General features: G+C 26.9%; 1 protein-coding gene and 1 long non-coding RNA gene across 4 annotated transcripts in view; one reads left to right on the top strand and one right to left on the bottom strand.

Annotated features, from left to right (window-relative positions):
- LOC139426048 (uncharacterized) overlaps positions 1-4,095 on the bottom strand; it is a 35,056-nt gene extending 30,961 nt beyond the window's left edge. The window contains exon 1 of the long non-coding RNA XR_011637304.1: positions 3,723-4,095. This is a non-coding gene — a long non-coding RNA (uncharacterized lncRNA). The remainder of the gene's footprint in view (positions 1-3,722) is intronic.
- LOC107452687 (organic cation transporter protein) overlaps positions 1-19,459 on the top strand; it is a 59,779-nt gene that overhangs the window by 10,956 nt on the left and 29,364 nt on the right. The window contains exon 1 of one of the 3 annotated variants that reach the window (XM_021146882.3): positions 11,607-11,763. The exons of 1 other annotated variant lie outside the window; for it this stretch is intronic. Coding sequence is in view for 1 of the 2 variants with exons in the window: in XM_043045270.2 (XP_042901204.1) it covers positions 13,221-13,223 (3 nt within the window). In the remaining variant the exon portion in view is untranslated. Of the gene's footprint in view, positions 1-11,606; positions 11,764-13,069; positions 13,224-19,459 lie in introns of those variants that run through there. One more of the 3 variants, XM_043045270.2, reaches the window with a different exon arrangement.

Raw genomic sequence — 19,459 nt, 5'->3', positions numbered from 1 at the left:
TTTAATGACTTAGTATTTACTGAAAAGATGTAATTTTTTTTAAAAAAGTTGTTATATGGATTTGAATGATTGTTTTGAATTCTTAGAATTTTGTGCATTTGCAATGTACCTAAGCTAGAAGCGAGCGAAGCGAGCTTGGTTTGCGAAGCAAACCATATAAGATTTCGTAGCAATTTTCGGGTGTTGGTGAGCGTTAGCGAGCAGGGGGTGCAGCCCACTAGTATTATATAAAATTTTATATCTTGGTGATTACATAAAACGAATTGTATAACGAATTTTGGAAGTACTCCATCGACATACTTTGTATAGTAGAACAACAACAAGTAGTGGAAGTAACAAAGGACAAAAAAAAAAGAAAAACACTTTTAATCTAGCCTATTGATTCATATTAAAAAAAAACCTGTTTCATTGTGCAATTCCGAGAATCTCAACTTTGAAATATGTATACAATATTTAAGCGATTGAATAAAACATTCATTTTTCTTTTTTTTCTTCTTTGAAAAAAGTTTTTCGTGGAGATGTTGAAGTAATAGATTAAAACCACTGTTCTAATTTAAGTTCATTTGCAAGTTTCATTTTACTAATTTCATTTTATCAACAAGCTTTCTCCATACTATTGCATTCACCGAATTCTACTCCACTCTTTGATTTATTACATGTCGTGTTTGTATGTGATCGAATGAAATTGTATTCCTGTCGAATATGATAAAACAATTTGTTCAACTTACCTTTTATTTAAATTTAACGAACTAACAGTTTTATACATTAACGATAACTATGCAATCAAGTCACGGGAATGAATTGAGAATGACAGAAATTTAAATTATTTTTAAATTGGAATAGTACGGCTATTTAACAGGAAAAAAATTATCAGAAAAATAGTTTTTGACTTTTGACAGGAAAACTTTGATGAAAGTTTTTGCTAAAACTTTTTGACATGAGTACTTTGATGACATATTCAAAATTAAAGCTTATTAAGGGCAAAAACTATTCAAAATAAAAAAATTTTAATTAAAAATACACATTTTTAGTCAAAATCCAAACTAATCAATTATAAAAATACTAAAACAATATTAAGCACAGTTTTCGAATAAGTATTTGAACATCCATTCATTTTGGTATAGATAGAGTTCTAGTCTATTCTCTTTGTATAGTCAGGAAACATTGATCAGAATTCATGGTGAAAAATACGACTAACTTTTAAATAACTTTTGATCTAATCCGGTCTTCATGTTTTAGAACTCAATCTTGATGGTTTGAAGAGAATATGCTAATTAATTAGTGAAGACGATATTTTAAGTTACGAAATCAGACACAAAAACGTGCCTTCTCGAATAAACATATATTTTTTCAGATTTTTGACCCATATTTTCTAAAGAGATAGCCACAATTTGGGAAATATGGTCTCCATAGTTTAATAAAGAAGGTGGTTTTAAATTTGGTTAATTTTATTTTTTCGTATTTCACCATATTTCGATAAACTAATAAGCAAATTGAAAAGTTTTTGCTAACTGTTATAAAATTTATTTATCCAAAGAAGATTCCATGTAAATATAACTTCCAATAAATAATTATTACTTTTTACATCATTTAAAAAAATGTAATTTTAAATAAAAAAAAAAATACAAAATTTGAGCGAAATCAGTCGAATAGTTCCTATTCAATCGATTTTGAACAAAATTTTTAATTTGCTATTTAAAATTACATTCTTTATAATGGTGTAAAAATAGTATATTATAACTTCTATAAAATTGTAATTGTATGACTTCTTTTTTTACTAATAGTAAGTAATTTACTAAAAATTAATAAATAGTTACTAAAAGTTATATTTTTCAAAGAATTATCTTTGGGTAAATGAATTTTATTATTGTGTGCAAAATTTTTTTAATTCGCTTAAGAAATGGGGAAATACGCGAAAAGTAAAATTTATATTCAGGGGTCCAAACTTTAAATCATTCTCCAGACCAAACTATTGGGACAATATTTCCCAGATTGCGACTCATAGAAAGTACGTTTTTTGTGTTTGATTTCGAAACTTTAACAATAATCCTTTTCTAACCACTATCAGCAGAGCTTTTATCACAAAATAGAATTAATCGTTGTTTGACCAATTTCGGATTAGATTAAGTGTTAAAATTATAAGTGAACTTATGTGCATTTCTGCAATGGAAATTACGATTATTTCCTGAACAGCGAGAGCAAAATTTATCGTAATATTGAACTTTGACCTCATTTCAGATGGAAAAAAACAGACACGCAACAAAATTTTAAAAATAAATAAATAAAACTAAAAATGTTTCTTTATTTTTTAAAGAAAAAAAGAAAAGAAAAAAAAAAACAGGGATGAAATTTTTGGCCGTTATTCATAAATATTGAAGATAATGAGTATAAGACGATATCTCAAGAAATGCTATAGGAACAGTTTGTAATATAAATTTAAGGAAAAAAAATTCGATCACCTAATCGAGATCAATATCAACAATTTCGGATTGTTACAATAGTGGTTGATGGAGATCGTAATCTGTTCGTTTCAGATTCACAAGTTCATGCATGAAAGGGAATTAGAAAGCTAGGATTTTTTTCCAATTTTACATGAATAGTGAATGAATCATTTGCATTGAGTGGAAGACAGTCTACAGTCTTATGCAAGTTATTGTGTACTTTGAAAATGGATCCTTTTTTCCCTAACTGGTGATCAACACCCAGTTCTCGTATTTGCATGTAAGGGGTTCGGAGAGTCACCATTCGCTCTTCGATAGGGTTCAATTATGTCAACCACTTTGGAACTTTAGTTAGGAATGGGCTCCATGCTTGCATTTGCGAACGGAATCCTTTTGTTTTTCCGTTTGTGTATAACGCTTAGGTATTCCGGCTTACGTTCTTTTTCTTTGGTTTTTTTCAGCCTCGGTAAGTTTAGGCCTTGTCATCGTTTTTTTCTTGCTTCAACTATAATCTTTGGGACCATGTCAATCAGTTCGGGACCCTCGTTTTTGTGATATCCAACTTAATTTGCATTGAAAACGATCCGGTTTGAACTGTAGGTTACAATTTCTGATTCTTAACTAAAACAATAAAAACAAAAATATCGTTCAAATGATTAAATTCTCTTTTATTCACAACACAAGAAGTATTTATGGGACTTCTCTGGTCCTATGTCTCAGAAATAAAATCACAAACTCAACGCATAACAAAATCAAAACTGAAAAACAGAATTCTGAAATAAATTATCAAACAGCAGCGGTCACCATAGCAACGCATGCAAGACGACGCATGCGCACTGTTTACTATAACTCTTGAACACAGTTAAAAAGCGTGATGACGACCAAAGAAGATGCGAACGCCATCAAACTCAAAACAAGACCCATTTTGCCAATGGGTAATAAATGATGAAGGAAAATTATTTTTCTTTTTAAAAAAAGATATTTTCGAATTCGACTATCAAAAGGTTTTCATTTTAGATCTAACTGAGAAATAAGTATTAGTTAACTAAAAATTTGGAATCAAGCGAAAAATTGTACATCTTGGTTTATAATATATAAAAACAAAACTCAATATTATATAAAAATAAACTATGGCAATTTGAGTAAATAACAGTTGCGAATTTATTCATTAACAGTTCAAGGAATATTAAGGAGATTTAGAGTTTCACTTTTGAGAATAATGGTCTGGTAAAATGAAATAATTTCCATTATTATGTACTGTGAGCAAGAAAAAGATATCACCCTGTGGTATCGGCTGCTTCACGTGCATGGTACAGAGTAGTATCACCTCAGGATTCACTCGTCATAAACCTGGGAAATAATGACTAACATGTTCTGGATCATTTTCTTTTATTTGTGGGAACACCACATCACACAAAAGGCGCTATGATTGCTCATGAAGAAGTACTGGAACTACTCCTGGAATCTGAAGCTTCAAAGGTAACACGTGCCTCCTTCGCAGCATGCTCTGTCGTTATCTCAACAAATTAATAATAAAAATTGGTTAATCTATTCGATTTACTAAACCTCCATAAATACACCATTTCAGTGACACATAAATATTAATAAAGAAATAGAGGAGGAAATCGATTCTTGAAGGTTTTTGCTCCTCTCGTTCGAGGGACAACACAAATCAAATGTGCGCGTCCATTCGGGCAACAGGCTTAGGAAGGTTCCCGGTCGCAGTTAAAAAAATTAAGTGCAAGGCACAGTCACAAAAGTGAAATTATAAATTTAGGCGAATGTCAGAAGGCTGAAATTTGAGGGTATTGTGATAGCATCATCACACACCCTAAATAACTTTCGTTCTAATGATCAGATTTTCACGTATTAAGTGTCATTCTTAAAGGTTTCTGGGGGATAACTTCAAATATGATAATTAATTAGTGTTAACTACTAATTAAGTTGCGAAATCATATACAAAAACGCACTTTCTCTGAATAAACACATATTAATTTTTACATATTTAGATTCCTGATCCTCAAAATAGGAGGGAAGACAAAATTTTGAAAAAATTGGATCCGAAATTAGGGAAGTTAGGAAATTTTATATATTTGGCATCGTCCCAAAACGATGCCTAGAATTATCGCCAAAGCAGGATTAGAAATGTAATAAAACCACTCTATCCGCGTAATCGACTAGCGAGAAATACTTCGTTGCTAAGCAACCAAGCTGAGAAAATGAATAAAAACTGTAGCTATTTTCGTTTCTCTGTTGGCTTGGTTCAAAAAGGCTTTTTTTCCCTCTTTAAATAGTTAATAGAAAAATATCTTGAAGTTTCCAGAGAACAGATATGTTTTTTGTTGATTACTGTCCAAAAAGCAAAGATTGTTTTCGTTTACATCTCCTTCAAAAATAAAATTTGAATCCATTTATAAATTATTTGGTATTTGAACAAATAAATTTTTATAAGGCATTATTTGTATTTAAATTATTTTTAAAGTTCTTAAATATGAAGATTTTGTACTAAAAAAATTGCATTTTAATTGCATACAGGTGAAAATTGTAAAATATCTGGTAGAAATTATAATACACATTCACAAGGTTTAATATATATTTCTTTTTTTTCGATATTTCTTTTATTTCTTTACGGTGATATTTTTTTTCAATGAATAAATAAGTGAATATTATGTGACATTTTAAAAAGATTGAAAAATGTATGTCTAAAAATATTCTATGGTTTATTTAAAAAAAAAAATCATTTGTTTCTACAAAATATGTGAGTTACGTAGCTTTCTTTTTATAACTGATAATTTGCAAGTAGTATCATAATGTTTTTATACATTCTGAAATGGATTTTTGTATATTCACCATATAATACTGATTAACATGTTCAACAGTCACGATCACCAAATATTGCTACTATAATTAAACAGAATTCGTAAGGTCCATAAAGAACTGTATTTGTGACAAAAACACTAAGAAGATAAATGTTTTTTATTACGGTTATATTCACCATAATATTAAATAATCAATTTCAACATATAACTTCAAATATCTGGTAACAAAATCTTATGTTTTAAAATTTAAATTTTAAAATTAAAAATTACTTCTTTATTTTAATATAGGTACCACTGCATTTTTAAATGTTTTAAGGACCACATGAACCCTGTTAAAATAATAATTTACTGATGTTTGCTACTTTCAGCATAAAATTCTTATCGAAATAATGATCAAGAAAGATCTACTATACTTGATGGTGCAAACTTTATTGCCTTTAAAAAATTATGAAGAAAATAAACGCCCATTGTTAAGACTCGCGAGACGTGAATGATTGTTGTTGTTGTTGTTGTTACTTTACGTCGCACTAGAGCTGCACAATGGGCTATTGGCGACGGTCTGGGAAACATCCCGGAGGATGATCCGAAGACATGCCATCACAATTTTGATCCTCTGCGGAAGGGATGGCACCCCCGCTTCGGTAGCCCGACGACCTGCGTGCGAAGTCGAGCACTTTACGGTAGCACAGTTTAACGAGGACCAATACCGCACACCCTCGGTCCCTACGCAGACTGATCCAAGTGGTCACCCACCCCCACACTGACCGTAGCCAGTGATGCTTGACTTCGGTGATCTGCTGGGAACCGCGTCTTAACGATCAGTCCATTGCGGGACGAGACGTGAATGAAGAAAAATAAAAGTGTTATAAAACAAAAGTGTGAAGCATAAATCAAAGTGGAAAATAAAACTGGAAATCCAAAGTACCATTAGAATGAAGTAGAAAATAAGAAATTAAATAAAAACAAAATAAAACTAGAAAATCGCAATAGCCGGGAAAGCCAAATCAGGGAAAAATGCATTTCCACGTTCCATGGAGAGATGGTGTGAAACTAATATCGTTAACAAGAGAATCAACATCATATGAACAAAACAGGATTCCCAGGTATCAATGCGAGTTGATGTGGCGGAGATGGTTCGAATTTTTGCATAATCGAGATTAAATATATCAGTCATTAACATCAAAGAATGTGTAGCATAGATTTATCCTACTCTTGAAAAGGGAATCTTTCAAGAGTAGGAAGGGAAGAACCCTTCCTACTCTTGAAAGGTACTACGCCATCAAAAAAGGGAAGAACCTAAAGTGTTCTTCTAGTCTGTATGAGTCCTTTAGTTTGTTGAGAATGTTGATCATTCCCAGGGCACGCTAGACTTGTGACGTGAATTTTTGAGTGCTCAAAACATATCGACTTTTATTTACATTTTCATATTTTTTGAAGATAATGAAATTTTTATCTTCCTGTCTTAGTTCTTGGGGATTATATATTTAGTGACTCAGCATATTCAACTAAAATATTTAATGCGATATTTAAATTAGTTTTAAGTAAGATAATGATTATACCTGTTAGATTGAAAAGAACATAATAATATATAATTCATCAAACTTTCTAAAAAATTCAAAGCAGCATATTTTATTTTATTTTATTTTATTTTATTTTATTTTATTTTATTTTATTTTATTTTATTTTACTTTATTTTATTTTATTTTATTTTACTTTACTTTATTTTATTTTACTAGTGGGCTGCGCCCCCTGCTCGCTAACGCTCGCCAACCCCCGAAAATTGCTACGCCATCTTATATGGTTTGCTTCGCAAACCAAGTTAGCTTCACTCGCTACTAACTTAGGTACATTGCAAATGCACAAAATTCTAAGAATTCAAAACAATCATTCAAATCCATATAAAAACTTTTTATTAAAAAAAATTACGTCTTTTTAGTAAATAACTTTATATAAATTTGAATTTGTCGTTAAAATGAATTTGAATTCAAATAAATGACATGTAATTCGTTAAACCTATTAGAAATGTGCTATAGTATAATTCGTGACATAAATCAAAAATCGTCTAATAAATTCGTAATACATAAATTCGTGAAAAAAAGCGCTTTCGACAAAATACTAAAATAGAGATCTATCGACAAAGACTACTCACTTCTGCCTAGCTTAATAGTATGAGATTGCCGCAGCTGATGCTCTCTGGTTATTTCAGTTTCCGTTTTTAAATGCGCTATATGTTGAGCCACCTCAGCTAGATTTGGCATGTGAAATTTTTAGCAGCAATCATTGGTCGATTCGCCGTGTAAGAGAAAGAGTAACGTAAACAAAACAAAGCAAACGTTGCCACCGGCGGAAAAGAAATACAGCCAAAATTTTGGAGCCACGTAAGAGAATTATATATATTAGATTTTATTATTTTATTTCATTTTATTTTATTTTATTTTATTTTATTTTATTTTATTTTATTTCTTTCTTGACTACTGCTCTGAGAATCATTTTTAGTATGTCAAACAATTCCGTCAACAAGTGAAATTTCAAAAGTCGAAAGAAACAATGGAATGAACCCTCTCCATTGTAATCAAAGTTAAGTAGTTACAAGTCAATTATTTCGAACAAGTTAACATCGATCCAAAATCTATTCTAGATATGTTTTAGTATATACTTAAGGACATATTTCAATAGAATTTATACTTTACCTTTTATTTTATTATTTTTATTTTTTGCTTAAATAACTCAAGTTACATCATTAAATGTATGAATAGTAAAATTTTTGGTAAATGGAACTTTTCACTATTTTTCATAATTTTTCCTGTAGCTCTTAACAGAGTAAAAGAACAAGTTTAATTTCTTATAATTTTAATAAGTTAAATTGTTTCTAACCGTATCAAGCAATTAAATTTTACGTCCAATCATATTTCAACTCTGTTGTTAATTAAATCATTGCCACGTCAATTGAGCATAAAAGAAACATTAACATTCGTAACTTTTTACGGCAAAATAAGAGAACAATTTCTATTTATAATTTCTAAAAAAGTATATAAAAACTATTAGCCAAACATATTAATTACATTTGTAAAATAATTTGTTATCAAAAAATCTTTTCATGTCTTTTATTTTAGCATTATGGAAATTCTAAAGTTAGGAAAAGAACAGGTTTTAGAGATGATGGTTTTAAAAATAGCATTTCTTAGGAATCTTTTTCCAATTTTTTATTTTTAGTATTTGCTGCTCAACAAAATAAGGCATATCGAGAATTTTCCTGATATAACAATACTTTTTTGAATTGTGCTATATTCTTAACTTTTTAAACAAATTTCTTCAACATTATCCTCTTTAAAAGTGAAACTTTCTTAGTTATAGTTAGGGGGCGATAATAAGTTTGAACGTCAAAATAAAATTGTATGTCTATAGTTTTTTGTTCATCTGAAAAACAAAGCAAGTTGTATTTTTTGCCGTGCACAGATACGGATTTATTTTTTATTACTCATACAAATAAGAAACAATAAAAAAAGACAATAATTTATCTTCATTTTTCAATAAAATATTATGCTTAGTGAATAGGCAGATGCTTTGCTTCGAATAATATTGATCAGAAATATATTGTTAATTTCTTAACAAAATTTAATTCAATAAGTCAATAAGTTTTTCGTTTAATAAAAATTTGACAATAATTTAAAAAGGGATTTTGCTTCAAAGGAAAACATAAATTGAAGAACTAATGCAATTGATTAGTATATTAATGGAAAAATAATATACGTGGTAGAGTAAAGAATAAGATTCTGTAAAATGATAAAATTTAATTAAATAGTTGGAAAAAAGATTCTGCATTACACACGAGAACAGGTAATTGAAAATTTTTTTATATGATCAAAACGATATATAAGATGCGGCAAAATTTTAAGATGCTTAAATATGATCACTACGTATTCGTATTAAGAATTACAAAATATGTATTAAAAAAATTGATAAATATATTATTCCAAATCTATGCATCCGTTTGTATATTATTGAAATTGTATCAATTATAGAAAGAACAAACTAAAAACTAAAATTAACGAAAGCTGATGTATATTAACATTCTATCAGAAACGTGCTTTTATAAAACCCGACATTCGTTGAATAAAATATTTTTCTATTCATTAAAAAGTTGCATTCAAATCTCTTTATTAAATTACGAATAAATTTTTAGACAACTAAAAAAGAAAGATCGTATTTTATAATTAAAAAGGATTAGCAATCGTTTATTAGTGTAAAAAATGTGAATGAAATTTTTCGCTACGCACGCGTAAGTCAATATCCACGTAAGTTACCTACATTTAAATATTAATCGCTAAATTGAACTATTTCTTCATTGTCGCCAAATTATTTTTCGAGAAATAATTCATTTTAATTTTTCTCGGCTTCTACTAAATAAAAACTGTTGAAATTTCAGATTTTGAAATAGAAATATTCGTAGATTAATACGGTATAAAAAATTTATTCCTCACAATTCAAAATGTTTTCATCCACATTTAAATTAAATAATGAAAAATAAAAAAATAATTATCAAAAATTATTTTTTCTAGAAATTATCTTTGGATAAATGAGTTTTATGAGTGGGTGCAATTCTTTTTTGAATTGGTTAATTTGTTTTAAAAGTATGACTAAAAACGCAAAAAGTGAAATCAACATTAAGAGGTCCTTAATAATCGGTACTTAATTAAGGCCCTTAACATTAAGAGGTCCTTAAGAGGTACTTTGGTACACTCTCCTGACCAATCTATGAGGACCATATTTCCTAGATTGCGGTAACCCTTGACCTTTTTTAAGATTAAGAATCCAAACACGTAAAAAAAATATATTTATTCAGAGAAAATATGTTTTTGTGTTCTATTTCGTTTTTTAATTAATAGTTAGCACTACATAATTATCATATTTAAGCCCCCCCCCCCGAAGAACCATTAAGATTGGCATTGATTATTAGAACGAATGTTATTCAGGGTGATATATTCTTTTTTTGTTGCTCACTTTACATATCGAATATTCATATGCATGGAAAAGATGGTTTTCTAAAATGAAATAATATTCATTTTTGTATACATAGAGAATGCGCAAATATAAGAGAAAGATGGTTTGCTTGATGAAATAATTTTCAACGTTGTATACTTAAAGAATACTCATATACAAAGAGAAGAAGGTTTGCCAAAATGAAGTAATTTTCATTTTTGTATACATACCTAATACGTCAGGTAATTACTAAAATAAATACATTTTTTTTAAAAATTCTATTTTATTTTGAGAAATATTGTAGCAATAGCATAAGTAAAAAAAAAAAGATATTGGTTATTACTTTTGAAAAAAAAAAACCGAGAATATAAAGAAGTTGTTAGCGTTAAAATAAATTTTTAAATAATATTAAATAAATATTTATTATTAAATGATGTAAAACAATTTCACATAAATAGCACGTATTCATTTAAATTTACAAAATTTTTTTAATCAAGGTTATGATTAAATCCAGTTTTTTGTTTAAAGGAGCAAGAAAAATTAGCAATGTCTTTTTTAAAAATTATTTAATGAACTTTCACCTATAAATTCTCATAAATAAGGAGGAGAATTCCGAAAAACTGGAATTCAATTTTACGCTGTATTTAGGTCTCACAGAGAAAAAAAGTATGGTCAGAATTCTAGAATATAGTAAAATTTATCGCGTTTCTACCTCAATAGAAGCACTAAAAAGCTGGGTAATTTTTGCCGAAATTCTGTAATTGTCGTAAAATTAACAATAAAATGCGTTTTTTATAAAACGCTATACGAACTTAATAAATGCTGCAAAATATGGTAATTATATCGCTTAAATTTATTCTTCAGATTTTAATTTTTTACTAAATGCGTGGTAAATATAATTCAAAATACAATAATTTCCGATGAACCGTTATAATATAAATGAAAAAAATTATCAAATGCATGCTTTAAGTGCCATATATTTTAATTTCATTAACATACTTATGTTGTTTTTTTTTTTTACCAAAAATGTCATTACCATGAAATTTAAAAATTTTTTCATAATTTTTTTTCCGTGCTTCCTGATGTGTTTTCCATATTTTTATGGTTATAATTTTAATCTTATCAAATCTTTGAAATATTCAAGTAATGTTAAAATTTTTGCTTATTCATAGCAGCTGTTATTAAGCAGCATCATTTAGCTATTTTTTTTTTTTACTTAAAGTAACTTGTTTTAATACAATCATGTCCTTTGACAACGAAATCAGTGAAGTACCAGTTACAATGAACTGTTACAGTGGCAGTTCAAATTCCACGCCTTTTTGATTTGAAATGTCGCATATATTCGTTTTCATTCGTCTCCTGACGATGAGCGGAAAATAATAAAAAAAACAGCAGGAAATAAATAAAAACAGTGCGAAATTGCGCAAATAGTGATTGAATAGGCTCATCACTAGAGGTCAGTTATCAAATTCTCTCTTCGCCAGCTGTCAGATTATTACTTCAATTCACAGCGTACATTTGAAGTAAGCTTTAAACATATTTCCTAATTTTCTTAAAACTATATTTTATATTAAAATTATATTCTGAATCAAAATCATATGTTAAAATAAAACTAATTTTGATTATAAAATCATGCATTAAATTAAAATTATATTATAATTTTGAACTATATGTTGAATTAAAATTATATTTAAAATTAGGACTAAATGTTAAATTAAAATTATATTCCAAATTAGAATTGTAATTTAAATTAAAATTGCTTTTCAAAGTAAAAATGAATGTGAAATAAAAATAAAATTTTAAATTAAAACTATATTTTAAATTAAATTTATATTAATTAAAATCTTATTCTAAATTTTCATTACACTTTATATTAATATATCTTAAATTAAAATTATCGTTCAAATTTAAATTATGTGCATTTTCAATAAATATTTTTTAAAATTAGATTTATACCAAGATTTTCATTTTAAACTTAAATCATATGTTAAATTAAAATGATGAGTTTTAAACTTGAATTGTACACATTTTAAAATAAATATTCTTTTTAAAATTAAATTTATATCAGGATTTATGCTATTAATTAAAATGGCTAAATTAAGATCATGTGTTTTAAATTTGAATTATACATATTTTACAGTAAATATTCTTTTTAAAATTAATTTTTTTTTTTAAAATTAATATTTTAATTAGTATTTTAATTAGTATTTAATAATTAATTTATATAATAAATTAAACTTATTATATAAATGATTAAATATTATACATTTTTATTTAATAATTCCTTATTATTATTAATGAATTCCTTGTTATTATATTAAATTGTTATATTTATAAACTAATTAACTTTAAATAGAATAAATTTAATTTATTAAATTTAATTAATAAAATGAAATTGATTATTTTTAAAATTAAATTGTATTAAAAGTAAAATTGTATTCAAAATGAGAAGAATTTGCTAATTGTAGTTGTTCAGCTGAAAAATGCTAATTCAGCAGATTAGATCATTTTATCAGATTTTCTTTTATAAGTTGAATTGTACAATACGGTCATTAATTTCAATGCATCTTTTATTTTCCCTTTTTTCCCTCTCAGCTTATTTTTTCGAGAAATACTTAAAATAGTAAACTCTAGTAGCTTAAAATTACGAAGCGTGAGAAAAGGATACTTCTATAACCTTTTACAGCCAAAGTTTGACTCAGAAATTTACAGCAGCTTCACAAACAACAGCTACTTTGATATTACGTTGATATCCATATTTTGCAAGATTTCGCTCATATAATAAAAATTAGAGATAGTATGAGGATATCCTTTCTTTTCAATTTGTTGGTAACTTTTCATTTCAATTTTATAAAAGAGAAAGTTTGTTAATCTAATGCGTTCCTTTAGGATATTTCATGCGTTATAATATTAATACGTTTAGTTACCATTTTTCTTTTTTCCTCAGCCTTCGTCTTCGAAATCTGTAGACATTTCAATCATGGTTTGTTTATTATTTTCCCTTATAAGAAATTTTAATTATTCAAAAGATTAAATTTCATAAAATTTAATTTTAATTATTTATTTTATTTAACATAATTTTGAATTCTTTAAATTTTTTTTATTATTGATTTTATTTTTTTAATTATTTAAAATATCTATCCTAAAACTTTATTCTTCTTTCTTAAATATCTACACGGGTGAAATGTTTAAAATTACATATGTGTGATGTATGATGTATTTAGCAAACGTATGCGGGTGTCTAATGGGTTTTATTGATATTGTTAAAAATTTTTTGTTTTCAAATGCGAGGACAAACAATCAAAACATTTCTAAATTCGCTACATTTTTTTAAAAATAATACTTACTCTTGTACATTTTAGTCTTTTACCTGATCTTCAAATAAAAGTTATCATTCACATGATAAAAAAAAAAAAAATTTAAATTTAACACAAAAAAGTTTTTTTATACAGTAAAAAAAACTGTTTAAAGATAAATTACAGTTAATACTGCTAACTAAAGATAAATACTGGTTTTTCTATTTTTAATCATTACCTGAGTAAAGCAAAAAATTATCTTTTTTTAAAATTTTTTTACAGGCTTTTTCCGTATATTTCACGGTTTAAAGCTGTTCTTTACAAAACAGTTTTTCTGTTTCTCATTCTAATCATAAACGGATTGAAATTCTAATTTTTGCCATGCAGTTTTGCTTACCGCAAGAACATTTTCAAATCACTTCATAATTATTTATTGTACCTGCTCTTTGGATTATTTATGATTCTGATTATATACTATACCTGCTTTTACTCTCCAGAAATAATTTTATGGTTTCCAACATCGTATAAATGAAATCGCTCGTTGATTTTAATGTCTAATTGATATTCTACCCGATTATTACTTGCTTTTAGATATCCTTTTTTGTTAAATTACCAATGATTTAATTTAGCAATCATTTCGTTAAATTACCAATTACTAAAAAAAATGAAGTTAAATTACCAATCATTTTTATAAAGATGTCCCAATATAGCTTTAAACATCTTTTCGCTTAAGCGTGTAAAATTCCTAGGAAGTACTCAAATACTTTCAATAAGTACAACTCAGATAAGATAAAACTCAGTAAGATAAAGGCAGCTAAAAAATTTTCATCACAACTGAGCACCAGAACTGCCGTGGGGTCTCAAGGGACAGAGCGACTCCGACCTTCCGCTTAATGAGATGACCCGAGTTCGAATCCCGGAATTGACAAGTCATTCGAAATTTGCTCCTCTCCTTTCTCCCCGACCACGATCTTGACAAAAGTTGTTTATCGATTTTTTTTTCAAAGAACAAAATATTTTTCTTAAAATAATAGTTTGGTAATTAAAATAACAGTATTTATCAGCTTAAGATAAAACAGGTGTCTGTTTTTAAAAAACTTTATTTTTAAGTGAAATAAATGTTTTTATATTAGCACACCTGCTAAAATATTTTTTCCTGTAAATTCAGCAGTTTTTTAGTGCATAAATCTATTTCTTTACCTGTTTTAGTGCATAAATCTGTTACTCTATATCAGTAATTCTCAACCTTTTTTGGGGGGCGGCACAGTTTTAACGATTTTGAAATTTGACGGCACACAATGAAAAAAATTAGTTTAAAAGTTGTTTACATACCTATAATACACTGTGTTAAATAGTTTATGATAATAATTTTGAATGTGAAATAAAATAATATGTTCTACAAAAGCACGTTTATTAAGGGATTAATTATTTCTTTCGACTAATTTTTTATTAGTTAGTAACAGTTATTTATTTTTATTTTTTTGCTAGTTATTAATTGTTAGCTTGTTTTCTATAGCTATTAGCTGTTATTTTTTTGTGATTTCTTGTTAACTAGTTTTTTTGCTGATTATTAATTGTTATCTTATTTTTTTGTTAGTTATCCTTTGTTAATTTGTATTGCATAGCTTACTTTAATGATTAGCTTTTATTTCAATTTGAAAGTTAATATTTAGCTTGCTTTCCTTTGTTAATTAATAATTTTAATAATCATTAAGTTTCCTACTTATTTCAACATTTCTTAAAATTGTCAAAACAATTTAAACACTTCCTTCTTATTTTAAGATTGTCAGAGACAAGACAATGGCCGACAAAGATGTTCACACGGTTAAAGCATGGAAAAATTATAAAATGTGTATATTTATATATATATATTATATTTTATATATTTACACTTTTCTTTAATTTAAACTTTACTCGTAATGAAAAAAAAGCATTATAATTTTGATTGTATCATTTCTAATATTTGACGGCACACTTTTAGAATTTGGCGACACACAAAAGTGCCGCGGCACAGTGGTTGAGAATCACTGCTTTATATCTTTATCACTTAACAAAAAACTGATTTATGCTTCAAAATGTTCTTCTACCTTTTTTTTATTTTTTTTTTTGAAGAAATAAAGGTAAATTTGATTATGTCTATTTTAAGTTGCAAAAAGTAGATAAAAGTTGCCTAATATGCGACAGTTTGTGACATGCAACACTTTCTTGCAATCGAATTCAATAAAAACTCTCTAAAATACACGTGAAGGTTGTGTGAAGTGAATACACTGTAGAAATTTCCCGGATGAAATTGTGGTACACTATAAGAACTGCTGAACAAAAGAATTATGCTGATATATTTTTCGTTAAGTATTGCTTACATTTTCTTACATAATTAAACGATTTCTTGCAAATTGTGATTTATAAGAATATGCATCATTTTTATATTCATAGGAACTAAATTAGGTTTCGATAAGCTACTGACTCATCTAACCAATTAACGATCAATTTGATATGTTACTATCTTTAAACGAAATAAGGCACATACAATAATTGACGTATTAATGTAAAATGTGCAATAATATACTCTCATTATCCTCTTCATTTAGTATAAAGCAGCATTTCTAAAAAAATATTTTACAGTTCCGAATTTCTATTTTACTTCCATAAGTCATAATAAGATAAATAAAATAAGGATTATACTGGCAGGGGATTAATAATTTTAAATACGTGTACTTCCAGTTTCAACTAAGTAACAGAATATAAATATTTCAAATTTTAAATTGGAATCTAAAGTAGGGACAAACATGCATACTGTTATATTATGGTCAATTTAAATGCAATAATGAATAGATTTAATATTTATTTAGAAAAAAAAAGGAAAATTCTTTCTCAGTACAATGCAATAGTCTAGTTAATTGCAGTTTAAAAAATGTTTTAATTTCGCAAACCACGCAAAATAAATAATTATTGAAACGAATTTACCATTAATTATGAAAAATGTCTAATTCTTGGGAATAAAATTGAGTTATGAAAAAAACACAGACAGTTAAATTTCTTAAATATATATTTGTAACTTAACATAAAAAAATATTAAAATATTCATAAAAATATTAATATTCATAAAAATATATAAAACTAAATACTCATGATAGATTGAGATTTCACTTGATTTCTACGCAGTCATAAATTTCGCCATAGCTACGAAGATACACATAAACATATCAGCATGTTCTTGACTGTATTATTTTTAAATATTAAGTAAATATAAATTTATAAGCTTCATACAGATTACAAAACTAAGTCAAAAAGAAAAAAATTGTTCTTAGACTAATTTATATAAAATGTTAACTAATATAAAATGTTATATAAAATTTAAAAAAAACTAATTTATATAAAATGTTTAAAATTACTTTAGTTTTCAAGCAGGAGAATTTAGCGTCATTTTTTGAAAATCACTATACTATAGATTTTGTTAGAGCGTATTTTTTTAGAAGCTAAGAATCGAAGGTTCAGACATCAGGGCCGAAATAATGTGATGGTCGAAATAACAATTAATCCTTCCGAAGTTCTGAATTGTACAAGATTTATTTGCAACATTTATTTGTTGATTTTATTTTTAAAGGATTACCCTACTTAAAAAAAGAAACTAATAAAAGAATATCACTACTAATAATAGAAAATCACTAATATTGATAACGACGGCACAAGTATTAATCATAGAACTATTTTTAGAAACGTAATGATAAGGAGTTCTTTTAAATGTTTATTTAATTTTCACTATGTGAAATGTGATGAAAACGTATTCCGTGTAAAAAAGAGTAATTGCAAAAATCAATTCACACATGAAAATAATTAAATAATGCCTTTATACTTAAAGATAAAATTTAATATCAATTCAGTTGTAAAGGACTGAATTACATTATTTCTCTTGTTTCTGTTAGGAAATCAAACAACGTCATTAACTATTCAGTATCATTATTTGTTTTACCTATTTAATACCTTTAAAAACAATTATTTATTATTTACCTACATATTTTTTTTATGTGTAAAGAAATATTAAATAATTCTTATATTTTTAAAATAGTATATGCAGAGCACAGATTGCAAGCAACTCTACGGCAAACGTTGTATTTACGGTTTCTTTTGGCATTAAAAGTTTGACAGGTTAATCATTATTCCTATGAAGCAGAAGAAATATTACTAATAATGGAACTATCACCCCTGAAAACCTTATTTTTCATGAAAAAATAATAATGGTACTGTCAAACTTGCCTCGATTACAGAAGGTTTTCTAATCTTGTTTCGTGAAAGTAAATTAAATCTCGATATAAAATAGCTTATTTATGCAAGCTCAATAAGGAATCAAATAAGGTATTTAAACTATTCATTTAGTAATTTCATATTGGTACTGTCAAATTTGCCTCGATTACAGAAGGTTTTCTAGCCTTGTTTCGTGAAAGTAGATTAAATATTGATATAAAATAGCTTATTTATGCTAACTCAATCAGGTATCAAATAAGGTATATAAACTACTCATTTGGTAACTTTTCGTTCATAAAATAGCTGATTACCGGAGATACTGGTAATATAGTTCTTATTACCACAGATTTAGCAAAAAAATTCAAAACTGAAGAAAAAATTTTACCGAATTAAAGGTTTTTAATGCCATGCTCTAAGGTATCATGATAAAATTACCAAATTTTACCACATTTACTTAATTTCATCACACATTATAAAACCATATTTAATTTTTATCTTACCATAATCATTACCGAATCACTTAGGCAAAAATATATCAAGCTTTTGATGGTCCCATAGAGTCATAAACACGGTAACTCTTACTATATTTTGGTGGTTTTAACCATATTTTATTAAACTTGATTCTTCCTGAGGGCCCGTTTTGATGGAATCTTCATCATCCTCACATTAAAGTTCGTTTAGTTTGTATCTTTTATAATTATGATGATGACGATTCAAGAATCTTGTCTTCAATTACAATGTATTTAATTCGAAACATATTTTTTTTTCAAAGCTGTATTGTGTGTCAACTGTTTACAATGACATAATATTTGAGGCAAGGTCAGACTGCATTCATTGCGTTCATTGTTAGTGGGTCATGGACAGAAGAATCATAATAACGAACAAGGAACTTCCACAGTTTATTTACCACTTTTTTTTAAAAAAATAAAACTTAAACACAGCAAAATCTTCCATTTTATTTGAAATAATTTGCTTGAAATTAATATTTTCAATCTTATTTTAAATATGTGTTAACAAATGGGTTATATATATTAATGTATGGTCAATACGTGAGTAAATATTGGGTTATATGTTTTAATGAAAAATTAGAGAAATATTTAAATTTATAACTTTAAAAGAATAACTGCAGAAAAAACGCTGTTACCAATATGTGAAAGAAAATTAATTTTGATATTAAAATTTTGTTGCAAAAAATAATATAGTATAGTACATGCTATCTTAATGCAAAGTTTTTAAGAAAAAATGCCCGAGTCAGAGTACAGCTTTTCTGTTATTTAATTTATTTTAGTTTTTCATTAACTAAATGGTAAATTTAAATGGATTTTCATCATTTATCAAACGTTTCAAAAATGGTGAAGACAGGATATGGAAGACAATAGAAATACTTTTTGGATTGTGCAATAGAAATAACTTTACTATAGGTAGTATAGAGGTTTTTGATAGATTGAATAAAATAAAAAATAAATAAATATGGCTTTAAGAAGTACTTAGAAATTCCGCTTACTAACCATTATAAAATACGAATAATTGAAGAATAATCAGATTTTTTTTATTATTATGCAACTAATAAGAGCACTTAAGAAGTGAAGCTCTTCTTTTGGCAATCACAGTGATACTTACACTGATAACTTTTCAAGTATTGATTAAAAAACTCTAGTTTTCCTCGAATGGGATTACAGAT

The sequence above is a fragment of the Parasteatoda tepidariorum genome, chromosome 7, assembly GCF_043381705.1.
Source record: "Parasteatoda tepidariorum isolate YZ-2023 chromosome 7, CAS_Ptep_4.0, whole genome shotgun sequence".
In the NCBI taxonomy this organism is placed as follows: domain Eukaryota; kingdom Metazoa; phylum Arthropoda; class Arachnida; order Araneae; family Theridiidae; genus Parasteatoda; species Parasteatoda tepidariorum.
This window is presented reverse-complemented; position numbering and strand designations above follow the sequence as displayed.